The sequence below is a fragment of the Phyllobates terribilis genome, unplaced genomic scaffold (genome assembly GCF_046119375.1).
Source record: "Phyllobates terribilis strain yellow unplaced genomic scaffold, ASM4611937v1 Scaffold_1__5_contigs__length_1240528914, whole genome shotgun sequence".
NCBI classification, from domain to species: domain Eukaryota; kingdom Metazoa; phylum Chordata; class Amphibia; order Anura; family Dendrobatidae; genus Phyllobates; species Phyllobates terribilis.
The window spans coordinates 722,395,318-722,420,328 of NW_027362761.1; the positions used below are offsets into that span (position 1 = coordinate 722,395,318).

The window sequence follows — 25,011 nt, forward strand, 5'->3', positions numbered from 1 at the left end:
TAGCTTGCTGCTGGTACTTTTCTATGGGAATCAGCTTGGCTCCAACCAGCCTGTAATATTTCAAGTGAACTATGGCACAACGCCATGGTATTAGTAGTGCCCCCAGTACCAGTAGCGAAGCCATGCACAATTTCCTCTCCTTCTGCCCAAATACATTAGTTTCTCAAAAAGGAGATGAAGACACAGTGGCAGTAGGTGCAAGTTTCTCCACATGTTAGATTTCAGAGGGAGAACAGAGAGGGCAGCACAGTGGCTCAGTGGTTAGCACTGAAGCCTTGCAGCGCTGGGGTCCTGAGTTCAAATCCCACCAAGGACAACATCTGCAAGGATTTTGTATGTTCTCCCTGTGTTTGTGTGGGTTTCCCTCTCAATAAAATAGCAGTGTCCAGGAACCTTCCCATACACTTTTCTTAGCCAGGGCTGCTTCTCGGCAGGGTTTCAGGAGAGTTCATGATAGCGCAAACTTTGCAGCTGCTATGGGACTCTTGAGCGGGGGAGAAAGGTGGGCCCTCAGAATCAAATCCTCTGGTGGGCCCAATGTTTTTCAGTCTGACACTGCTTCTCGGTAAGAGTTGTATTTCACCACAGCCATATTCTTTAGCTCGGTGAAAGGACTGGCATAGAGGGAAACTGTATCTACACTGGCTGTCATTTGTCCGCCACCAGGTTCCGCCTATTGTCACACACGACAATGCCTGGCTGTATGTTCAGCGGTGAGAGCCACAGATCAGGCTGCTGTGTTACAGCTTTCAACAATTCTGCAGCGGTGGGCGGTTTGTCATCTAACAATTAAGCATATGATCTTCAGCACAGCCTGTTGCCGCTTGGCCAAGGCAGTGCTGCAGTGCTTTCAACTTGTGACTGATGTGGTCATTGTTAGAACCCTCCTGTTTGTTTTTCCAACTTGTGTTTTGCAGTCACGTGACCACCTGCCTTTATATTCCAGCTCCGCCCTCCTGGCTGTGCTGGACTTCAGTGTTTGACTGTTTCTCTAGCCAGGTGCTTCTGTGCCTTTCTCTGTCAGTTCGTTTGGTCCTTCTGGGACCTCTAGTACCTTTTTGTCTGTTTGTCTTTTTGTGTTCTGCAACAACTTCTCTGTTTAGGAGGTGTCCCATTTTTGTCCCAGTCCTTAGTTCTTTTAGGGACCCCTCCCCTTATGCTATAGGTCTTCGTTCAGACTAGCCGAGGACTAAGGCGGGTCTGTTCGCTAGGAACAGGCAGCTCGCTACATCGTAGGGATTCAGCTTAATCTTACTGTAGGGACAGCTTTCCCCTATCTTTCCTTAGTACTTGTTGCAGATCATAACAGTCATTTTGGAGATGGAGGCCGAACTGGAGGAGGAGGTGCAGGAGCTTAACAATGTGATTACAATGAGCTTACATTGGCGAGTCTGGCTTTTATACTAAAGAAAGATTCTACTTTGTTATTTTTTTTTACGTCTCTTCAAATGTGTATTGGAGTGCGTCCTAATTTTTGGCAGCCCTTAAAATTGTTGCATATGCAATAACAGTATAGGAGACACACTCCTTAATAATGGGAAGGACAATTCAAATAGATTCTATATTCTAGAATATTAACTGTCTTATCTGAAATTCTTTTACACGTGAGGTATTGCAGTATGGATAGCGTATTACACCGATCCAGCCCAAAATTTAAAATCTATTCTATTACCTATCGATAACGCTGTTAGATGCATTTCTGATAGGAACAGGTGCTGCTGCTAGGTGGTATCGTCACCAGCTACAGCCCTCCAAAGAAATGCCACCCCACACCATTACTGACCCCACGCCAAACCGGTCATGCTGAAGGATGTTGCAGGCAGCAGATCGCTCTCCACGCTGTCTCCAGACTCTGTCACATGTGCTCAGTATGAACCTGCTTTCATCTGTGAAGAGCACAGTACACCAGTGTTGACTTTGCCAAACCTGGTGTTCTGTGGCAAATGCCAAGCGTCCTGCACGTTGTTGGGTTGTGAGCACAACCCCCATCTGTGGACGTCGGGCCCTCATACCACCCTCATGGAGTCGGTTTCTAACAGCACATTTGTGGCCTGCTGGAGGTCATTTTGCAGTGCTCCTCCTGTTCCTCCTTGCACAAAGGCAGAGGTAGGGGTCCTGCTGCTGGGTTGTTGCCCTCCTACGACCCCCTCCACGTCTCCTGGTAGCGCCTCCAGCCTCTGGACACTACGCTGACAGACACAGCAAACCTTCTTGCCACAGCTTGCATTGATGTGCCATCCTGGATGAGCTGCACTACCTGAGCAACGTCTGTGGGTTGTAGAGTCCGTCTCATGCTACCACGAGTGAAAAAGCACAACCACCATTCAAAAGTGCCCAAAACATCAGCCAGAAAGCATTAGTACTGAGATGTGGTCTGTGGTCCCCACCTGCAGAAACACTCCTTTATTGAGTGTGCCTTGATAATTGCCAATAATTTCCATCTATTGTCTATTCCATTTGCACAACAGCATGTGAAATTGATTGTCAGTGTTGCTTCCTAAGTGAACAGTTTGATTTCACAGAAGTTTGATTTACTTGGAGTTATATTTTGTTGTTTAAGTGTTCCCTTTATTCTTTTGAGCAGTGTATAAATGGAGGACAATATTTTCCAAGTTCACTACAAATGGCTGCATGTGAACCACACTTATATGTGATAAATCTGACAGAGAACCACGTTTTTAAATAGCAGGCCTGTAGTTTACCAATAGTATTCTTCAGAGACCTAGTGTGAATAGCTTGACCGACACACTGCAACAGAATGGAAAAGGAGGCCAATATTTTCCACGTTCAGTTCAAATTTCTGGATTTTTATTCGCTGAAATATGGACCAGATCTGGCTGTATTCTGCAGTGAGAACAAGTAAATGGAGCAGAAAATGTTGTAAATTGGATTGCTTTTTAAGCAAATAACCAGGAATAAGAAAACAAAAAATTGCCCTGGCCCCTGATATCTGGGGCTGTGTCTACAAATATCTATATTACAGCAGCAGACAGGACGTTCAATGGACCCTCTTGAGCTATATGCACTGCAGTCTGCCACATACACTGCCTGCCTAACTCCTGCTATCATCACTGAATATATGCAGCTGAATTAGTCCTCAGAAGGACTGTTAGTTCAGATGGATATATATAGGTTGTGGAATACCTATACTAACTATAAACAAGCAAATCTCTCCCTGACTCAGCAGCACCTCTCCCTACTCTGCCTGTTTCCGGGGTAGACTATGATGAGCATAGCGGCGCCACGTCTTATATAGACCTGATGACGCTGAGCGGTCAGCCAATCACTGTAATGCCACAACCAACATGGCTACGGCATTACAGTGCGTGGCAGGCAATCCCTGCATGTTCATTGGCTCTCTAAAGAGCGCCAAACATGCAGGGAGGGGACCACAGTTCCCGCACGAGCAACCCGGAAATACTCGCCGAGCTTGTCGAGTATCGTGATGCTGGGGCAAGCACATTCGCTCTTTACTACTTACCATCAATAAGAAAAAGAAACTCCATAGACTCAGGAGGAAAGCGGGTCTCAATGTAGCTGAAGGTAAGCCCAAGTTACACAATCATTTTATTATATATCGTCCTCTGTTGTGAACCTCTCACAATTATGAGCCAAGCACAGGTGAAATGAATGTTCTATCAAAGGGAGTAACATTCTGTCCTATGAAACAACTTGCTACAGCTCAGTTTTGTAGTGATATAGAGTTATTCTTCTGCAGATTACTGCTCAAAGAATTCTTTCATAACCATGCAGATATCACATCAGAAGACAATGTGAACAACACATCAAAAAAGAAAAAGAGAAACTGGACCCCACAACCTGGGTGTAACCAAACTCTGAATCACTACATAGACGGTTTCCGTAAAAAAAGTAAAATCTGACATTTTGGAGAGACACCATAAAGTGCCACACAATATCAGTATGGAAGAAAGAAAAGCCATACAATCCTTAAAAGCTAGCAACAATATCATCATCAAACCAGCAGACAAAGGAGGAGCTGTAGTCACCATGAACATGTCAGATTACATCCAGGAAGCATACAGACAACTCTTGGATAGACAATACTACACTCTACATCAAGAAGATCCCACCAAAAATACACAGAGGAACTAATACATGTCATCAATAGGTTTGATATTACTGCATCCTCACAACAGGAACTAATACAGGTACTAATAAAATGTACCTTATACATGTTACCTAAACTACATAAAAGAGGTGATCCTGGGAGGCCAATCATCTCTGGTATTGGGACATTAACTGAGAATATCTCAGGCTGGGTGGAGAACATTCTGAAGCCCTTGGTGAGGCGCACACAAAGGGTATGTGCACACGATGCAGAAATGCTCAGGATTTTTTCCTGAGCGTTTCTGCATCTCTCTGGCAGGAAAAAACGCATGCGGATTGTACATGTGGTTTCCTGCCAGGGACATGCGGAAATGAAGCGGTCTTCACTTTCATTTCCGCATGCGGGTTGACAAGCGCTTCCCAAGCGATTTTAGCATCACTTGGAAAGTGCTTGTCAACTTCACACTATATAAATCCATGCAACCGGCATGGATTTATATAGTGTGTGAATGTCAAAAAATAAATATATACTTTACCCTCTGATGGCCCCCGGTGTCCGGCTTCGCTCGGTCCCGGCTGCCGGCAGTGAAGACTTTAGGACCTTCCGACGTCAGCGTCACGTGACCCGTCACATGACTCTGACGTCTGCGAAGGTCCTTCTTCATTCAACCCCGAAGTGCCGCGAACCAAGCAGGAGCGCTGAGCGGGCCCGTCAGAAGGTGAGAATATATATATTTTTTATTTTATTCTTTTTTTTTTTAATGGTACCTGGGTCTGGATGAGAGTCCTCTCATCCACACCCGGGTACCATCCGCACATTAGACCGCATGAAAAGCGCATCAACATATACAGTGATGCGGATTCCATGCGGTCTAATGCAAGTCAATGGCGGCAAAAGAGCAGCGTTTCCGCAAAATTAATTGACATGCTGCGGATTTTTGACCGCAGCGTTTACGCTGCGGAAAAATCCGCATCATGGGCACAGCACATGCGGATTTCAATTGGGGAACATTGCTGCCCTTCTACCATGCGTTTTTCATGCGTTTCCGCGGCGTTTACGCAACTGCAAAAACGCCGCGGAAACGCATGAAAAACGCATCGTGTGAACTCAGCCAAAGGCATATCCAGGACACCATGGATATTCTCTGCAGCTTGTCGGCTCTGGTGTAACGGGTCTGGGAGGTGGAACCTCTGAGCTACTATACAAAGGGGCAGTCCTTGTAAGGAAGCGGGTGGCTCCCAGGGAAAGCAGGCAGGCAGTCACGTCAAGTGACAGGGACAGTCTCTGGGTAGAAGGGCAGGAGGTCACGGCAAGTGACGGGGACGGTCTCTTGACAGGCGAGGGGTCACGGCAAGTGACAGCAGGGTAAGAGTCTCTGGACAGGCAGGTGGTCACGGCAAGTGACAGCAGGATAAGAGTCTCTGGACAGGCAGGTGGTCACGGCAAGTGACAGCAGGGTAAGAGTCTCTGGACAGGCAGGTGGTCACAGCAAGTGACGGCTAAGCCTCCAGGTAGGCTAGCAGGCGGATAGCAGGTGAGCGCTCCCAGGTGAGCGGGTAAGAGTCTCTGGACAGGCAGGCAGGTATCTGGCAGGTGCTTCCTGGTCCGCGGGCGGACTGATCCATAGACAGACTGGCAGATGCTGGTAGGCAGACTGTCGGACCACAGGATTGCAAGCAGGTAGACAGCACTGGAAAACAAGCTGGCAACGGGACCTGAGGGCTGAAGCAGAGTTGAAAGGCTTTGCAACAACATTGCTCGGGCACCTCCATTTTGGAGGAGGTGCCTTATATATGGTGAGATCCTCCGGCCATTGGCCGGGGACTCCTTAGGACAGCGCGCGCGACCCCTTTAAGAGAGAGGGAGCGCGCGCGCCCTAAGCACAGTGACCGGGAAGCAGCACGCGCTGCCAGCAGAGCGGGAGGACGACGCCGGGCACGGAGCGGAGAGGTGAGGGGAATGGAGTCCCTGCCTAGCAGGAGGCAGGGACGCCGACGCTACACCTGGGCCCACTTGCGGAGGACACAATACTAGCCACTATGGATGTAGTCTCTCTCTATTCCAACATTCCTCATGAGGATGGGCTTGCGGTATGTAAACATTTCCTTCAAAAAAACAATCTGGCCACAAAACCAACATTGCAAATTATCAGGTTTATGCTCCATCACAACTATATTTGCTTTGGGAACAATTTATACCAACAGTTTATGGGCAGCGCCATGGCAAGCAAAATGTCCCCACAATATGCCTACCTTCCACAAATAACTTCAAAACAAGTTCCACCCAACCATCAAGCTCACCCTCAAATTCTCAAAGTCCCAAATACATTTTCTGGACAGGACCATATACATCACAAGACAACACCATACAATCATCAATTTACCATAAACTCACAGGACATCCGGCGTATCTTAGATGGAGCAGCTTTCATCCAAGAAACATAAAAAATCCATAATCTACCGTCAAGCTCTGAGGTACACTCGAATCTGTTCAGACAGTAAGGACAGAAAACTACAGCAGCTATCACTGAGGAATATATTCCTATAACAAGGATACCATGCACTGGTAATAGATGAACAGAGCTACAAGGATCCCAAGAAGCAGCCTCATCGATTACAGACTGAGGGAGGACAACAGGGTGCCTCTATGTGGTCACATACAGCCCCCACGTGAGCATGCTAAGAACAAATAGTGCTGATCTCCAACCCATATTCCACATAGACCAAAAACTGAAAGAAATATTCCCAGAACTACCACTTCTCTCCTACAAACAGCCCTCTAATTTAAGGAATCTCCTTGTCAGATGTGTCCTTTCATCACCATCACCATCAGTGACGGGCACATTCCCATGTAACAATAAAAAAATGCAAAACTTGTACCCACATATTACCAACAAATACAGTCCGCATACCAAACACAAATCAGGACTACAAAATCATGGATGTCTTTTCATGTACATCCCCCAATGTAGTGTACATGATATAATGTACAAGTTGCCCTGGAAGTATCGATATTGGGGAAACAATGCAAAAACTACAAACAAGGATGAATCTACACAGACATTATCAGGAGTGAACTTAACACACCTGTGGTTAAACACTTATCTGGACATGGACACTGTATGACAGATTTAAAAGTCTTAATACTAAAACATCATTCTAAGGACAACAGAGAGAGAAGAATTTGGGAATTCAAACTGATAAAGATGTTCAATTCTTTGACTATAGGACTCAGTTTAACACCTGATATTATGACTCACTACTTGGATACAATTCACACCTCCACCAGACTGACTCCAGATAACTAAAAGAACATTCCGACTGCCTCTCCATTTGTAACAAAATCTCTAATTTGATTTCCTTGGCTTATCTTTAGGAGGCATCACCCCTCCCACCCCATGAACAAATGTCCAGCTTTAATATCTCTTAAATGTTGTGCTTTTGTCTTAATTTGTTTCTAAACCAGCCTGAAGAAGGAGCCTCTGTGCTCTGAAAGCTTGTAAATATATATATTTTTTCTGGTTAGCCAATAAAGGTATCACTCAGAGTACTTATCATTTTTGGGCATAAAAGTATTTTACCACAATATAATTTGTTATTGTACATCACTTTTTTTTTCCCACCAAAATGTTACTTTAGCCCCAATTTTTTGTTATTTTCACAAGGGTAACAGGAGAAAATTTGTTGTGCAATTTCTCCTGAGTACGCCAATACCTCATATGTGGGGGAAAACTACTTTTTGGGTGCACGGCAGGGAAGGAGCACCGTTTGACTTTTTGAACGCAAAAATGGCTGGAATAGAGAGCGCTTTTTGAGCGCAAAAATGTCTGGAATCTAGAGCGAACGCTATGTCGCATTTTGAGAGCCCCTGATGTGCCTAAACAGTGGAAACCCCCCACAAGTAACCCCATTTTGGAAACTAGACCCCTCAAGGAATTTATCTAGATGTGTGGTGAGCACCTTGAGCCGTGAAAATAAAAAAAACAAAAAAAAACAACAACATTTTTCTCACAAAAATGTTCTTGGCCCCATTTTTTTTTTATTTTCACAAGGGTAACAGGAGAAAATAGACCCCAAAATTTGTTGTGCAATTTCTTCTTAGCACGCTGTTATCCCATATGTAAGGGAAAACTGCTGTTTGGGGGCATGGCAGGACTCTGAAAGGAAGGAATGGCGTTTTGGAACGCATACTTTGATGGATTGGTCTGCGGGCGTCATATCGCGTTTGGCGAGCCCCTGATGTGCCTAAACAGTGGAAACCCCCCACAAGTGACTATATTGGAATTGATCTAGTGTTTTCCTGGTATGTGAATTTTATAATGTAGTTATATGGAAAATTGTGTAGAGTGCATCAGGTTGGCATGTGTGAGTTGTGTAAGTCCGAAATAAATTTAGTAGTCCTTGGATGTGTGGTGCATTTTGAAGCATTCTTTTATACACAGACCAAGTTTGTTGGCGCAGGTGTCGCATTGATAAGTGGTGTCCTTTCTTATCCCCTTTCTGTAACACACTCGGGAACCTCTTTTGTGACCTTCATTTTTTCTGGTTTGAGAGACCTCACCTAGGAAATGTTTCAGTTCCAGAAGTACTGGGCCCTCCCCACCCTGACTTCCAAATATTAGGGCCTTGATCACTACCTCCTGGAACTTAAGTAACATACCGGTCTGGCCTGCACATCGTGATAGCACGTAAGCGTTCTACATTGCCATCTGTACGATGTACACGGCCAGCTTCTTGTACCACACCATAGCTTTTTCACTTGGCACTGTAGGGCTGGAGGACTCGATCAGAGAGATCACCTCCCCCCATATTTTTATTGTACCCCAGGACACAGTCTGGTTTGGTGACCTGTGTAGAGGAACCTTGTACAGCCATGGGAGTGGTGCCATCACCATGTATGGTGGTCAAGAAAAGGACATCCCTCTTGTACTTAACCACCAGCATGTTGTTGCTAAATTGGGCTCTGCTCTCACCCTTTCTGTGCAGCTGCCCAATAAGCGTCTTAGGGAGGCCTCTCTGATTTTCGCTGACAGTACCGCATGCTGCGGTAGCTATGGCAGAGAGGAACTTGAAGAGTGGGATGCTGGTATAAAAGTTATCTACGTAGAGGTGATAATTTTGATCCAGCAGTGAGTGCACCAAATCCCACACAATTTTCCCTGGACAGGGGGCATTTAGGGGGTTGAACCCGGGTGTCTCTTCCTTTCATAAATCCTAAATCTGTGTGTGCACCCTGAGATACTCTTGCACAGCTTGTAGAGTTTAATTCCATACCTGGCCCTCTTACTGGGCAGGTATTGCTGGAATTTGAACCTCCTCTTAAAATCTATTAGGGACTCCATGCACATGTCCCTTTGGGGAACATACACCTCAGCAAACGGTCAAAGTTGGGTTCATTTCGGGGAGGACACCATGCATTATCATTGTAACACAAAAATTTGTGGATTTCCTCAAATTGTTTACGGGTCATAGCCTTGCGAAACAGTGGAGTGTTATATAAAAATCAACACTCCAATATTGCTGAAGTTCTGGCTTCTTCACTAACCCCATGTGAAGGACAAGGTCCCAAAATGTCTTCATTTCTACAGTGTCTAGAGGGGTCCAGTTAGAAAATTAAGTCATGGGGTTTTGGGCCAAAAACAGTTAGGCGTACAAATTTGTCTCGGCCACCATGAGGTTTACAAAATCCTCAGAGAATAAGACTGGTAGTGTCAAATTTGACAGAGAAAAAAAAAAAGTAACAGGGGTGGCTCAGTGGTTAGAACAGCAGCTTTGCAGCGTTGGGGTCCTGGGTTCAAATGCCACCAAGGACAACATCTGCAAGTAGTTTGTATGTTCTCCCCATGTTTCCTTTGGGGACTCTGGTTTCCTCCCACACTCCAAAGACATACTGATAGGGAATTTAGATTGTGAGCCCCAATGGGGACAGTGCCAATAAGGTCTGTAAAGCGCTGTGGAATTAATGGCGGTATATAAGTGAGTAAAATAAATAAATCTAGAAAGAAAAAGATAAAAAGAATATCAAAATTTGGTAAAATAAAAAACAAGCTTACTAAACTGAAGTCCGTAAAAAAAAATTACTGAGTGCCTGCAACTATTTCACACTAACCCTCACTATATTCAGCAAAAAATACTGTAGTAGATGCCGATTACATCAGTATATTTTTACTGTCCCTAATCTAGTCCTATCAACTAATCTAAAGTTTTATTAGATTTTTTTTCACACATACACAAAAAACGGATGGCGATGTGCGGCCCTGACCAACACTCAATGGCTGTAAGACTCATGCATGTATGTGGGGCAAAAAGGAGATAAAAAAAAAAATATTTGTACGTGTGCTTATGCGGCACACGTATGCCTCACAGGTGCACATGGACACACATCTCCGGTACCGGAAATATCAGGACGTGTGAAACCGGCCTTACTCTGGACTCCGTCTGGACTCTAGCGGTGTCCTTTTTTTTCCAGAGGTTCACAAAACTGTCCAACGGCACTTTTATGCACGCCTAATAAAAAGACAGACACCGTCAAATCACAGGCCAGACGGCATCCACGGTGCCTCCATCTGCCTCATTAGAGGGAATCTTCTGCCTGGGGTTCCGTCTGAATCACGTATTTTACAGATTTACACAGAAACCCCACAGGAAGCGCTCAGTGCAGGATAAATGCGAGCCGAGCCATACTGCGATCTTTGGGAGGCAGAATGAACAAATCAGCAGCAGGTGAAGAATTGGTTTTATTTATTTTTTATGCTGTTCCTCATGCTGTACAAGTGATTAGATGACTTTATTCTTCTGGTCGGTGCAAGACTATTTTTGCATCACTATATTTTGAGAGCTATAATTTTTCCATATTTCGGCTGACGGTCATGTAAGGACTTGTTTTTTGCGGGACAAGTTGACGTTTTTATTGGTACCATTTTCGGGCATGTGACATTTTTTGATCGCTTTGTATTCAGATTTTTGGGAGGCGGAATAAACAAAAACCAACAATTCAGGATTTTTTTTTTGCCGTTCCGCGTGTGGTAAAATTGATAAGGCAGCTGTATTCTTCTGGTGGGTACGTTTATAGCGATACTACATTTATATTTTATGTTTTGGCACTTTTACCCAATAAAAACTATTTTATAGAAAAAATGTTTTTTGCATCGCTTTATGCTGAGAGCTATAACTTATTTTTCAGCTGTTGGAGCTGTATGGCGACTTGTTTTTTGCGGGACAAGATGACATTTTCAGCAGTACCATTTTTATTTACATTCGTCTTTTTGATCGTGTTTTAATTCCACTTTTTGTTTGGTGGTATGATAAAGCACAGTTTTTTTGCTTCGTTTTTTATTTTATTTTTTTTACGGTGTTCACTAAAGGGGTTAACTAGTGGGACAGTTTTATACGTCAGGTTGTTCTTAACTCAGCAATACCAAATGTGTACTTTTATTTATTTTTTTCATAATATTTATTTATGGGAACAATATAATATATATATTTTTTATTATTGTTTTTTGATTTTTTTTTTTAAAAGACAGCTGCCACCCAGATCACACCTTCAGTATTTCGTCAGTATTTTACATCAGTATTTGTAAGCCAAAACCAGAGAAAAGTATAATAGAAACACGTCACCACTTCTGCACTTATCACCCACTCCTGGTTTTGGCTTACAAATACTGATGTAAAATACTGATGTTAAATACTGATAGTGTGACCGTAGCCTAAAGGCAATCCCACATGCAGAATTTTTGAGAGCAAAACGAATTTGCTTGAGGGAAAATATTTTTGAAAAGGAAAGTGTAATCATTAAAAATAGGCTAAAAGATAGAAGATATAAGTATAGTGAAATTGTTCCATCATAGAAAAAGGTAAAAAGTATGAATAAAGAAAATATTTTAGAAAAGACAAAAAAAAAGAAAATAAATTGATGACCTACTTTTAGCACACCTTATAATGTTAATTTCAAAGACATTTGCAATGGTTCTGATTGGTTTGCAATGGTTTTAAAAAGATTTTGATGAGACTCTGGTGATAGAATACGCCCTTAGTCAAAGAGATAACATCGGAAACGCGTCAGAGATGTATTGATGCACTATCAGAAACTTCTTAATGTATACGGAATATAGAAATATTTTTAAATTTCATAAGTGGTCGTACCTGCTTTTTCCTACACCACTTTTTTTTCAATAAAAATAAGTAGTATGTAGCAAAGAAATGGTACCGATAAAAACTACAACTTGTACCACAAAAAAGTAGGCCCTACCACAGCTCCATTCACAGAAAAAAATTATGGCGACAAAAACAAATGATTTTTTTTCAGTGTATTTATTTTACAAAATTGGTCAAACATAAATAAAACTACAAATGTGGTATTATAATCATAATAACCCACAGAGGAAAGTTATTTATTTGTGCTGCACGGCAAATAGCATAAAAAAAAAAAAATAATAAAATTGCGATTTTTACTTTATCTCTCACTGAAAAGAAATATAAGGGGTTGTCCGATCTCAAACTACAAGTCTGCAGTCAGAATGACTGCAGACTTGTGAATCCTCACATCGTGTGCACTTTGTGCTGCGAGTATTCTCTGTCAGCGGTCATGTGATCACAAGTATGTGATCAGCATACTCTCGATCACGTGACTAGACAGTTTCCAGCCTCAATCAAAACACTTGCATTGAGCAAGGCCGCACCCATCTAGCCAGCATGTGGCCGGGAACATGCATATTGCAAACTTGTGGTCCATTGACCGCCACTCCCGGCGTCAGAGAATCCTCACAGAGCGCAGTGCATGCGATGTGAGGATTCACACAGAGTGACTGCAGACTTGTAGTTTAAGACTGTACAATCCCTTAATAGAACTTCGTTAATAAGTTATACGTACCATAAAATGGCACCAATAAAAAATACAACATGCGGCTACATTGAAGGAACAATAAAAGTCATGAATGGAAAAGAAAAGACAAAAAAAAGGCCTTGACCCAAAGGCTCAGAATAGGCTGGTCCTTAAGTAATTTAAAATTTCTTAACATTTTACATCTACAGACAACCATAGACCCTTGCACTCTGCAGTCCTACTTTTTATATCAGTCTCTACTTCTTGTTAACCTACCAACTCAACTGTATGTTATCATAATGTTGTGAACAGATGGGACAAAGTATAACTTGTCTGCTACCATGCGTAGGGACCATATAAAGAAAACCACAATAAAAATGTTTTAAACCAAAGCCTACTGCAAAATTGCTTTATTATTTATGATGCACAGGCACAATAAACAAAAAAAAATGGTTGTGAAGGGAGACATAGCCTTTAAACAAGTCATTCTCAAGTCCTTTAAACCAGAGAACCAGTTAAAAGAGGGGTGTACCTCCACTGGAACCCTTAAGAACAGAAATAATGAAGTTTGTACTTTATACTCCTGTCCAGTGCCATGGCTTTCTACTAGTCCTTGTAAAGTCAAATGGCCATTGCAGTTTATCAGCTTTTGTAGTGCTGATTAACTTATTGTGATGTGGCATTACACCGCATGGTGGCTGTAGTCACTTGATATACAGGCATGGACGTCACGTAAACTATATGGAAAAAAAGGTGGACCAACAGTGCAGGAATGTTCAATAAATGGCAAGGTAAGTATATTACCTGGACCTAAATGGGTGAAGCCCAAAAGGTACCCACAGTGTGCTCGTAAAAAAAATTGTTACTGTGTGATTTTTCAACTACAGTTTCACTTTTGTGGCTAAATTCACTTGAAGCTGGAACCACAGTGAAGTGGATCATCGTTTCACTTTAGCATCCTCCTTTAAACGCCAGATCATTAGTTCCATACAAGAGCAGGCATCTTCAGAAGAATCATGTCCATCCACTTTGAAGAAAAACAAAATAAAAGTCATTACAAAATTAATGGAAAAGGGCACAATCTTAACTCTTGACTAATAAATAAATACACCTGACTGAATATAATCTTGACTAAATATTTTGTTAAAAGAAAAAAAAAAAAAAAATCTGTGTACCATGTTAGCCAGTAGAAGTCTTTCATAATTATAAAACTAAAGGTTCAACGAGTAAAACCTGTCCATGCATAGGGCAGCACAATGGCTCAGTGGATAGCACTGGAGCCTAGCAGCGCTGGGGTTCTGGGAATTTTTTACGAGGACCCAGTGCTGAATGTACTTTCCTTTCCTCCGGGTACTCCTGTTTCCACCCACATTCCAATGACATACTGATAGAGGAATTTAGATTGTGAGCCGCATAATGTCAGTAAAGCGCTGTTGAATTGGAAATGGCCCTTTCCTCAGATCGAAATGTAATTAAGAAATGGCAGTTAACAGGAACCGTGGAAGTCCAGATAAGACCAAGCAAAATTTCAGTGAGAGCTGCTCGTATGATTGCTAGAGAGGCAAATCAGAACCCCGCGCTTGATTGCAAAAGACAGTCAGAAAGATTTAGCAGACTCTGGAGTTGTGGTACATTGTTCTACTGTTCAAAGACACATGCACAAATATGGCCTTCACGGAAGAGTCATCAGAAGAAAACCTCTCCTGCGTCTCCACCATAAAATTCAGCGTCAGAAGTATGCAAAAGAACATCTAAACAAGCCTGATGCATTTTGGAAACAAGTCCTGTGGACCGATGAGGTTAAAATAGAACTCTTTGACCACAATGATCAAAAGGTATGTATGGAGAAAAAAGGGAACAGAATTTCAGGAAAAGAACATCTGGTCAACCATCAAGCATGGGGGTGGAGCAATTATGCTTTAGGGTTGTGTTACAGCCAATGGCACGGGGAACATTTCACGGGTAGAGGGAAGAATGGATTCAATGAAATTTCAACAAATTTTTAATGCAAACATATCATCATCTGTTAAAAAGCTGAAGCTGAAAAGAGGATGGCTTATACAAATGGATAATGATCCTAAACACACATCAAAATCCACAATAGACTACCTCAAAAGGCACAAGCTGAAGGTTTTACAATGGCCCTTACAGTCCCCTGATCTGATAATCATTGAAAATCTGTGGCTAGATCTCAAAATAGCAATGCATAGAAGATGAACCAGGAACCTCACAGAACTGGAAAATTTTTCCAAGGAAGAATGGATGAAAATCCCTCAAACAAGAATTGAAAGACTGTTGGCTGGCTACAAAAAGCGTTTACAAGCTGTGATACTTTCAAAAGGGGGTGCTACTAGGTACTAAGCATGCAAGGTGCCCAAACGTTTGCATCAGTCCATTTTTCTTTTTGCAATTTTTAAAATGTAAAATATGAAAAAATATATATATTTTTGCTTAGAATACAAAGTAAATGTGTCATCTTTAACTTTAGGCCTTTTAGAGATCATTTAATCTTCAAGTTGCTTAACTGTTCACAATAACAGTAATTTTGACCAGTGTCTAAGGTGAAAAAACTCCAATATTGGACAATCACCCCCCCCCCCCCATGGACTGGTAGATCGAGAGTGGTGGTCTCATCAGTATACAGCACCTGTGTTACCTCATTTGTTAAGGGGGGCTGCTACATCCTGTTTGTGAATTTATTTCTCTGACCTTGGCTGGTAAAACCCATTGCATTTTGGCTATGTTTCTAATTGAATTATTGGGTATTTTTTTTTTTTTTTTAAGTTATTTTTATTTCTTTGGCTGCGCTCTTTATAAAACTATAACTACAACTTCACACACAAAATTTAACACTATGGCTCTTAGAACAAGGGGAGGAACAAACAAAAGCACAAAAAAAAAAATCTGGATCCTTAAAGGCTTTAAAAAAAAAGTGGTATGTCCTGGGCCAGGTCCAGACAGCTGTATTCCACAGTCCACGCATGAACCACAATGCCTGGACCAACCTGAAATCTAGACCCCAACTTAGTAGTCTCATAAATGCCTATAAAAGCTGTTGAGTCCAGGTCAGGAGAGGAGACCGGTGATCAGTCTGGGCATTGTGGTCCATAAGTGGACTGTGGAATACGGGCGTCTGAACCTGGCTTTAGGCTACTTCACATCTGCATTCTGACATTTTGTTGCTCTGTTTTGTTTTTCTACTTCAAAAAAAAAGAATTAATGTCTAAAACTGATACAAAGGAAAGCAGAAGGACACCATTGATTGTTATGGGGTGTGTCTGGGTTCCGCTATATTTCCGGATTTATTATGGAAGTAAACGAGCATAACGCAGAAGTTTTGTTTCCATCAGAAAATGGACACATAACAGAACCCAGACACATCCCATGATAATCAATGGGACCCAACTGTTTCAGTTATGCAACTATTTGACTTTTAAGACATTCTGTGTTTCTAAAACCAGAACAAAAAGAACATACATATGCAGGTGGGAATGCGGTCTAACTATATTACATCCCTTACATTCATGGTTCTTGCAAACACGATGCACAATTAAGTGGAAAGGAGTTTTACATTTTTTTGTTTAGGGGAGGGGTAGGATGCAAAGCTTATGCCTTGGGCCCCTGATCTTTTCTGACCCTAGCAACGCCCCTGACATCTGATCAGTTTTCTGTCAGACTTCAGTCAGATCAACTCGCTATTTAAACACACCAATTTAGGCTGCATTCACACAAATGTGTGTCGTGGTCAGAGAATGGACCAGCTAAAGATCTCCTGACCTGAACGCAGAAGCCTCTCATATATGCTTGTGAGGTTGCCAGGTTGGGAGTCAAGAGACCTGTGGGCAGTCCAAGCATAGTGGTCTGTATTAGTACTACAACACAAGGATGTGTGGAATCCAGCCTTCGACTGATGTTGGTTAGTTATCTATACAAGTAACTGTACGAGTCTTATTTACTACACTCTTCATATTCCTATTGACTATAAATATTTGGTTCCTCATATATTGGGTTAAACTGCACCTGATGAAATTGTAGTATTCTCAAGACATCATCATATTTTCAGTTAGTCATTAAAAGGTATCAACTATTGAGGACGTATGCTAATATTACAACAAATAAATTAAAGCAGTAAGTTCTTAATTCATCTTCGGTCCCTTCCTCAGACATTTTCTAATATACCGCGGTGCTTGAAAATGTGTGAACAAAATCAGAATTTTCCATATTTCTGCATAAATTTGTCCTAAAACTTTCACACAACTAGATGAAGAGAACCAAATAAAAGAAATGATTCAAAGATATTAGACTGTCATTTTTTTTAAATTAAGGAAAATGATCCAATATCTGCGAGTGGCAAAAGTATGTGAACCTTTGGGGTTAGCAGATAACACAGGTCTACAAAAAAATATTTTTTGTAATCATCGCAGTTGACCTTATACTTTTCTGAATAATTTTTTGTTCTGATTTCAAAAATGTATATAGTTTTTCTGTAGCAGGTATAGTTTCCACGGAGCAGCATCATTATTATAAGGTATAGGAAATATACTGGCGACATTAAGAAAACAGTAATCTACAGATCAGAAAAAAATGCTTGACCTTACGAAACAGTTTTTATTGAAGCAAAATAATTTCACATGCAAATTAGAAACCAAAATATTAGCAAAAAGTAAAAGTGCTTGACATTAGACTGTCGTTGATACGATTTTTCAGGCTTGTCCCTATATAACATCCAACAGTAATCTGCCATCATTGAGTCATTCCACAAACCCTGGTAGCGGTGTTCCATTACTTTAATGTCCTGGTGAAACCGCTCGCCTTGTACATCGCTTACATCCCCAAGATTTGGAGGGAAGAAATCTAAATGTGAATGCAAAAAGTGCATTTTCAGAGACATGCGACATCCAAGACATTGGTATGCATTTAGCAGTTCCTCAACACCATCAACATATTCTGGAGATTTATTTTTTCCTAAGAAGTTTTCACAGATCCACTTGAAGCTTTTCCAAGCTCTCAATTCCTTATTATTTAGAGTTACTTCAAACACATCATCTCTCATAAGCTCTCTGATCTGAGGACCAACAAATAACCCTTCCTTCAGTTTTGCTGGAGAATTTCTATGAAATGTACTGGAACCCTTGTGAATTTGTCTTTGCCGTGGCTTTCACAAAGCTTTTAATCAATCCCAACTTTATATGTAGTGGAGGAAGAAAGATTTTTGTTGGCGCAACTAAAGGATTATGCTGTACATTGTGTCTACCTGGAGCATAGAGGTCCCCAATCACGTTGAACATAATGCTCTACTGTCCCATAAACACAAGAAGCAACAATATTTTGTGAAACCTCCTTGCATTCCCATTAGCGGACCAATCACTTTCAAATCTCCACTGATATTCCATTGATGGTGCTTATATTGTATAGCATCCAAAACAACTGACAGATTTTTATAACTTTCCTTTAGATAACATGAGTGAGCAATAGGGAGTGATGGTTTCATATTTCCATTGTGAAGCAACACTGCTTTCAAACTTCTCTGGGATGAGTCATCGCCAATCTGCAACAAAATACTCTTGATTCAGTTCTTCAAAGAAGCCATTCACATTGTTACAGTACACCATTGGTCCATCAACTGTAAAAAATTGTGTTACACTGTTATTTTTGTTTTGGTAACAACACACTTTGACATCATCATGAAGAAGATTCTTTAGTTTCAACCTAGATGCAAGAAGTTCGGCTCTATATTTTGACAATGACAGGTCTCTGATGAGATCACTTAATTCATGTTGAGTAAAGCGTTCTGACTGTTCGGCTGCTCCATCAAGTACATACTCATCTTGACTTGAGGTCTCCATGCCTTTGCTAGTAGCTTCAGGGCCATATTCTACTTCAATTTCATCCAATCCAGACAACGGTGGTACAGGAATTGGCAAGGTATCATCATGTGGAACTGGCCTGATTGCAGATTCAAGTTCAGGGTAATTAATCTTATGTTCGTTCTTTGTAGAAAAGCCCTTCAGTTTGACTAAACAAAAGAAGCAGTCATCACTATGATTTTTGGGTTCTCTCCAAATCATGGGAACAGCAAATGGCATAGCCACTTTCCTCATATTCAACCAGTCACGGAGACCATTTGAACAACTTGAGCATATCACATGAGGGGCCCAGTTTTGTCTTTATCACCAAGTGGACAATTAAAGTACATCTGGTACATCATGAGTGATTGAACGTACTTGGCCTTTTGGTGTAAAAGAACCTCACACATAGCAGAATCTGTCCGGGTAATTGATACACTGTCGGGACATTTTTCTCCTTTAAATCAGATCAAACAGAGTAAGGGTATGTGCACACGATGCAGAAATGCTCAGGATTTTTTCCTGAGCGTTTCTGCATCTCTCTGGCAGGAAAAAACGCATGCGGATTGTACATGCGGTTTCCTGCCAGGGACATGCGGAAATGAAGCGGTCTTCACTTTCATTTCCGCATGCGGGTTGACAAGCGCTTCCCAAGCGATTTTAGCATCACTTGGAAAGTGCTTGTCAACTTTACACTATATAAATCCATGCAACCGGCATGGATTTATATAGTGTGTGAATGTCAAAAAATAAAAATAAATAAATATATACTTTACCCTCTGATGGCCCCCGGTGTCCGGCTTCGCTCGGTCCCGGCTGCCGGCAGTGAAGACTTTAGGACCTTCCGACGTCAGCGTCACGTGACCCGTCACATGACTCTGACGTCAGCGAAGGTCCTTCTTCATTCAACCGCGAAGTGCGGGGAATCAAGCAGGAGCGCTGAGCGGGCCCGTCAGAAGGTGAGAATATATATATTTTTTATTTTATTCTTTTTTTTTTAATGGTACCTGGGTCTGGATGAGAGTCCTCTCATCCACACCCGGGTACCATCCGCACATTAGACCGCATGAAAAGCGCATCAACATATACAGTGATGCGGATTCCATGCGGTCTAATGCAAGTCAATGGCGGCAAAAGAGCAGCGTTTCCGCAAAATTAATTGACATGCTGCGGAAAAATCCGCATCATGGGCACAGCACATGCGGATTTCAATTGGGAAACATTGCTTCCCTTCTACCATGCGTTTTTCATGCGTTTCCGCGGCGTTTACGCAACTGCAAAAACGCCGTGGAAACGCATGAAAAACGCATCGTGTGAACTCAGCCTAAGTTCAGTTCAATGGTGGTATGTAGATATTTCCCCAGAGATGACAGAGGCAGCTTGTATTTAGAACTGATTTTACTGGAGGTAATCTGGGAGATAACTATATACAGGTGTGAGGTAAACAGGTCAGCCTATTCCTTACAGATGAACACTTGCAGACAGGCAGTTTCTCAGTGTGGTATTGGCTGCTTTCAGGTTCTCTCTCTGTGGAGACCATCACTCAGTTACACCTCAGTGTAAGAGGCCTGTAGAGGCCGGTCTCCTGTCACAGTCTCACATACCGGTCCTTGCTGCCATCACCATCCTTTTCTGACTGACTCAAATCTTACCACCTCATAACAGTTAGCTCCTCCCCATAACATGTGACTTTCCAAGAAGCAGTCATTGGCTGACTGCACGGTCCATACTCCTTCCCATAAAACTCACTAAAAACTTTACTGATGTTGTCCCTGTAAGAAAATTCACAATTAAGTACGACAAGTAAAGAAATGGGAATAACACAGAAAAACCACATACATTGAAAATGTAGAAATAACGTAATAACAAAAATGCTTCTATATCAGAAACTTTATGTGATAGAGCAAAAGTAAGCATATTTTTGGAATCAGCACATCAAACTCCATAAAACAGACATATTACCTTTGCTGATGATTTTTTTGTGTTCACTAGTGATGAGAGAGTATGTTCTGTTAACCCTTTCGGCGAGTATGCTCGGGCCGAGAACCGAGTAGTTACAGCTGCTCGTTGTTATGTTTGAATCACTCCCGTGTGCATGATTTGCGACTGTTTGACAGCTTTAGTACATGTAAGGAATGTCTATTTCTTACACATTCCTAACATGTATTAAAGTTGTCAAACAGTCGCAAATCATGCACACGGGAGCGATTCAACCATATCACCGAGCAGCTGTAACTACTCGGTGCTCGGCCCGAGCATACTCGCCGAAAGGGTTAACAGAACATACTCGCTCATCACTAGTGTTCACCAGTGTAATATGAAGTTGACGTTAGAGTCTGGTGTTTGCAGTCAATGATATGACAATCAAATGTGAGTGGGAGACTTGTTTTATTTAAAGAATAGACCTCTATCAAAGTCTTATTTTTACAACATGTTTATGGATATGTATTGTGGCACGAACATAATAATGAGAGACAGTGACCATTATTACCATCTCCAAGAGTTGTCAACCAACAAAGATCACTCTTCAAAAGCAAGACATACTGTATAATAGTCCGCAAAGTAAAAAAAGGAGCCCAAGGTAAACTTTAAGCTTCTAAAGGCCTCTTGCACATTAGCCAATATTCGTGTTCATGAGTCCACCATCACATACACCAAACCTCTAGTTTATTTCCATGGCTCCAAATACTCTTACATTGCCAAACATACCCTTTCTAGGCTCCTCAATTATGCTCTTGGTCCCCTTTCCACTCGATGGTCATTCTTTTTGTTACTCCCCTCCCTACTTTCTTTCCTTTATACATCTGTTTTCTTTATCTCTTTTGTGTATTATCTTTGAACCAGTGTGGGGATTGTTGAATATGACTGCATTGGGTCGTTATTGTTGACTACCTTTTTGCTTGAACAGTGAACATACATTAAAACATTTGAAACTAAACAACAATTACCAAAAACTTAGATGCATTTATTGCTGCAAAAAAGGACAGATTCTGAAAGCAAAAGTTCACATACTTTTGCCACTCACAGACATCTCTATTTGATCATTTTCCACAATAAAAAACAAAAACAAGTTTAATATTTTTGACTCATTAGTATTATTTAGTTCTTTATCCAATTTTAGGACTTGTGTAAAAAATCTGATTTAGTTTTAGGTCAAATTTATGCAGAAATATGAAAAAATAATAAATAAAATTCTGGAGGGTTCACAAACTTTCAAGCACCACTGTACATAATCTTATCTGTCATTTCATAAAGTAATCCATCATAATGGTATTGAAAAGTAACTATACATTTGTCATGTGCCCTTGCGCCATTTGCTCTCGACGCTGAGCTTGGCATTGAAGTCCTTCGGCAGTCAAGAGAATACTGCTTCCTATGGTACTGCATGGGCCAAGTCTGAACCACACCTCCTGTAGACAGAGAAGGCAGGAGAGCTGGAAAACCAATGTCAGCAGAGCAGGCAGCGGGAGGCAGAGAGGGCACCAGGTAGGGCGACTAGAGATGACAAATGTATATGCACTTTTCAGTGACAGAATGGAGCGTGACTTCAAAGATTATGTTTACTTTTTCAACCACTTAATGGACATAAAAGAAAAAAATTTGAAGCAACTTTGCAATGATTTTGACTGCAAATGTCCCACCTTTTTGCAATTTTAGCTCCTACACAGACTTATGTATTTACATGGTTATAGGTTACAAATTAACCCTGTATATATATGCTTACCATTGTCTTGGATAATACGCTTAAGATGGTCAGCCATTAACGAACGAAGAGCACGCTTGTAAGGCAGTCCAAGTCGGTGAGGAAAAACAATTGCTGTGTCCACTACAGTTGGGTGAATAAGCTTTTTTTTAAAAAACAAAACAAAAAAAAAAAACACATGAATTATCATTCTCAACTCTTCACATTAAGATTGGTCATCAAAACATGATGAATAACATGAATGAACATCACAGGAATTAATTAAAACATCACTCCAGCAGAGGTGTAATGTAGAGGCTCTAGCATAGCTTTCATTTATACCGGTTATACACTGCTCAAAAAAATAAAGGGAACACTTAAACAACAGAATATAACTCCAAGTAAATCAAACTTCTGTGAAATCAAACTGTCCACTTAGGAAGCAACACTGATTGACAATCAATTTCACATGCTGTTGTGCAAATGGAATAGACAATAGATGGAAATTATTGGCAATTATCAAGACCCACTCAATAAAGGAGTGGTTCTGCAGGTGGGGACCACAGACCACATCTCAGTACCAATGCTTTCTGGCTGATGTTTTGGTCACCTTTGAATGTTGGTTATGCTTTCACACTCGTGGTAGCATGAGACGGACTCTACAACCCATAGAAGTTGCTCAGGTAGTGCAGCTCTTCCAGGATGGCACATCAATGCGAGCTGTGGCAAGAAGGTTTGCTGTGTCTGTCAGTGTAGTGTCCAGAGGCTGGAGACGCTACCAGGAGACAGGCCAGTACACCAGGAGACATGGAGGGGGCCGTAGGAGGGCAACAACCCAGCAGCAGGACTGCTACCTCCACCTTTGTGCAAGGAGGAACAGGAGGAGCACTGCCAGAGCCCTGCAAAATGACCTCCAGCAGGTCACAAATGTGCATATGTCTGCACAAATGGTTAGAAACCGACTCCATGAGGGTGGTATGAGGGCCCGACATCCACAGATGGGGGTTGTGCTCACAGCCCAACACCGTGCAGGACGCTTGGCATTTGCCACAGAACACCAGGATTGGCAAAGTCACCACTGGCGCCCTGTGCTCTTCACAGATGAAAGCAGGTTCATACTGAGCACATGTGACAGACATGACAGAGCCTGGAGACACCGTGGAGAGCGATCTGCTGCCTGCAACATCCTTCAGCATGACGGGTTTGGAAGTGGGTCAGTAATGGTGTGGGGTGGCATTTCTTTGGAGGGCCGCACAGCCCTCCATGTGCTCGCCAGAGGTAGCCTGACTGCCATTAGGTACAGAGATGAGATCCTCAGACCCCTTGTGAGACCATATGCTGGTGCGGTTGGCCCTGGATTCCTTCTAATGCAGGACATTGCCAGACCTCATGTGGCTGGAGTGTGTCAGCAGATCCTGCAAGATGAAGGCATTGAAGCTATGGACTGGCCCGCCCATTCCCCAGACCTGAATCCGATTGAGCACATCTGGGACATCATGTCTCGCTCCATCCACCAACTGTCCAGGAGTTGGCGGATGCTTTAGTCCAGGTCTGGGAGGAGATCCCACAGGAGACCATCCGCAACCTCATCAGGAGCATGCCCAGGCATTGTAGGGAGGTCATACAGGCACGTGAAGGCCACACACAATATGGAGCCTCATTTTGACTTGTTTTAAGGAGATTACATCAAAGTTGGATCAGCCTGTAGTGTGTTTTCCACTTTAATTTTGGGGGTGACTCCAAATCCAGGCCTCCATTGGTTAATAAATTTGATTTCCATTGATGATTTTTGTGTGATTTTGTTGTCAGCACATTCAACTTTGTACAGAACAAAGTATTCAATGAGAATATTTCATTCATTCAGTTCTAGGATGTGTTATTTGAGTCTTCCCTTTATTTTTTTGAGCAGTGTAGTTTATTTTCTATTTCTGGGTTGTCTCCCTTGTTAACAGTCTTTCTATCTGAGAGAGTTTTTCCAATGCACCTTACATTTTCCATGGAGCCTCAGGATTTGCACAGGGGGTTTCCCCTGGTGATAGCAGTGATAGAAAAATGCACATACGAGGGGCATTCATTAAAGATTTCCCCTGACCCACTTCTATTTATCACAGGACGCTGAAACTTCACATGTGTAATGATATAAAGTCTCTATAGGTTACGTGCCAATTTGCAACTCAGAACTGATAATGGTCTTGATTTTACAGGTGCTGAAGTGGTGTGAGGTTTGATAATGGACCCAGTGGAATACAGAGCAGTCAAAGTTCCTTTACTTGAAAGGCCGCACACCAAAGGAGACGTTCGATGAGATGAAAGGTTTATGGTGATGATTCCCCATCATATGATGTAGTCAAGAACTGCAATTGTCAATTGAAATGTGGTCTGACTTCGACGCAAGCAGCTCCAATTCCAGGGCGACCCCACTCTGCTGTTGATGAACACACCATCCAGCAAGTGGAGGTCGCCATTTTGGAAAATTAACGCGCAACCATTCGCCACCTAGCCCAAAATGTTAAGATTAGTGTGGGGTCCTTGGAAAAAATCATCCAAGACCATCTTCACATGCATAAGGTATGCGCTTGCTGGGTCCCCCAGCT

At 42.0% G+C, this 25,011-nt stretch overlaps 1 protein-coding gene across 3 annotated transcripts in view; it reads right to left on the reverse strand.

The window, feature by feature from the left end:
• Nucleotides 1-12,359: 12,359 nt before the first annotated feature.
• Nucleotides 12,360-25,011, reverse strand: part of REXO1 (RNA exonuclease 1 homolog) — a 152,716-nt gene continuing 140,064 nt past the window's right edge. For 2 of the 3 annotated variants that reach the window (XM_073686334.1, XM_073686332.1), the window contains exons 15-16: nucleotides 22,460-22,580; nucleotides 12,360-13,916 (exon numbers count right to left, since the gene is read on the reverse strand). In XM_073686334.1, coding sequence (XP_073542435.1) covers nucleotides 13,828-13,916; nucleotides 22,460-22,580 — 210 coding nt within the window. In that variant the 3' untranslated portion in view covers nucleotides 12,360-13,827. Of the gene's footprint in view, nucleotides 13,917-20,424; nucleotides 20,508-22,459; nucleotides 22,581-25,011 lie in introns of those variants that run through there. The other variant, XM_073686333.1, reaches the window with a different exon arrangement.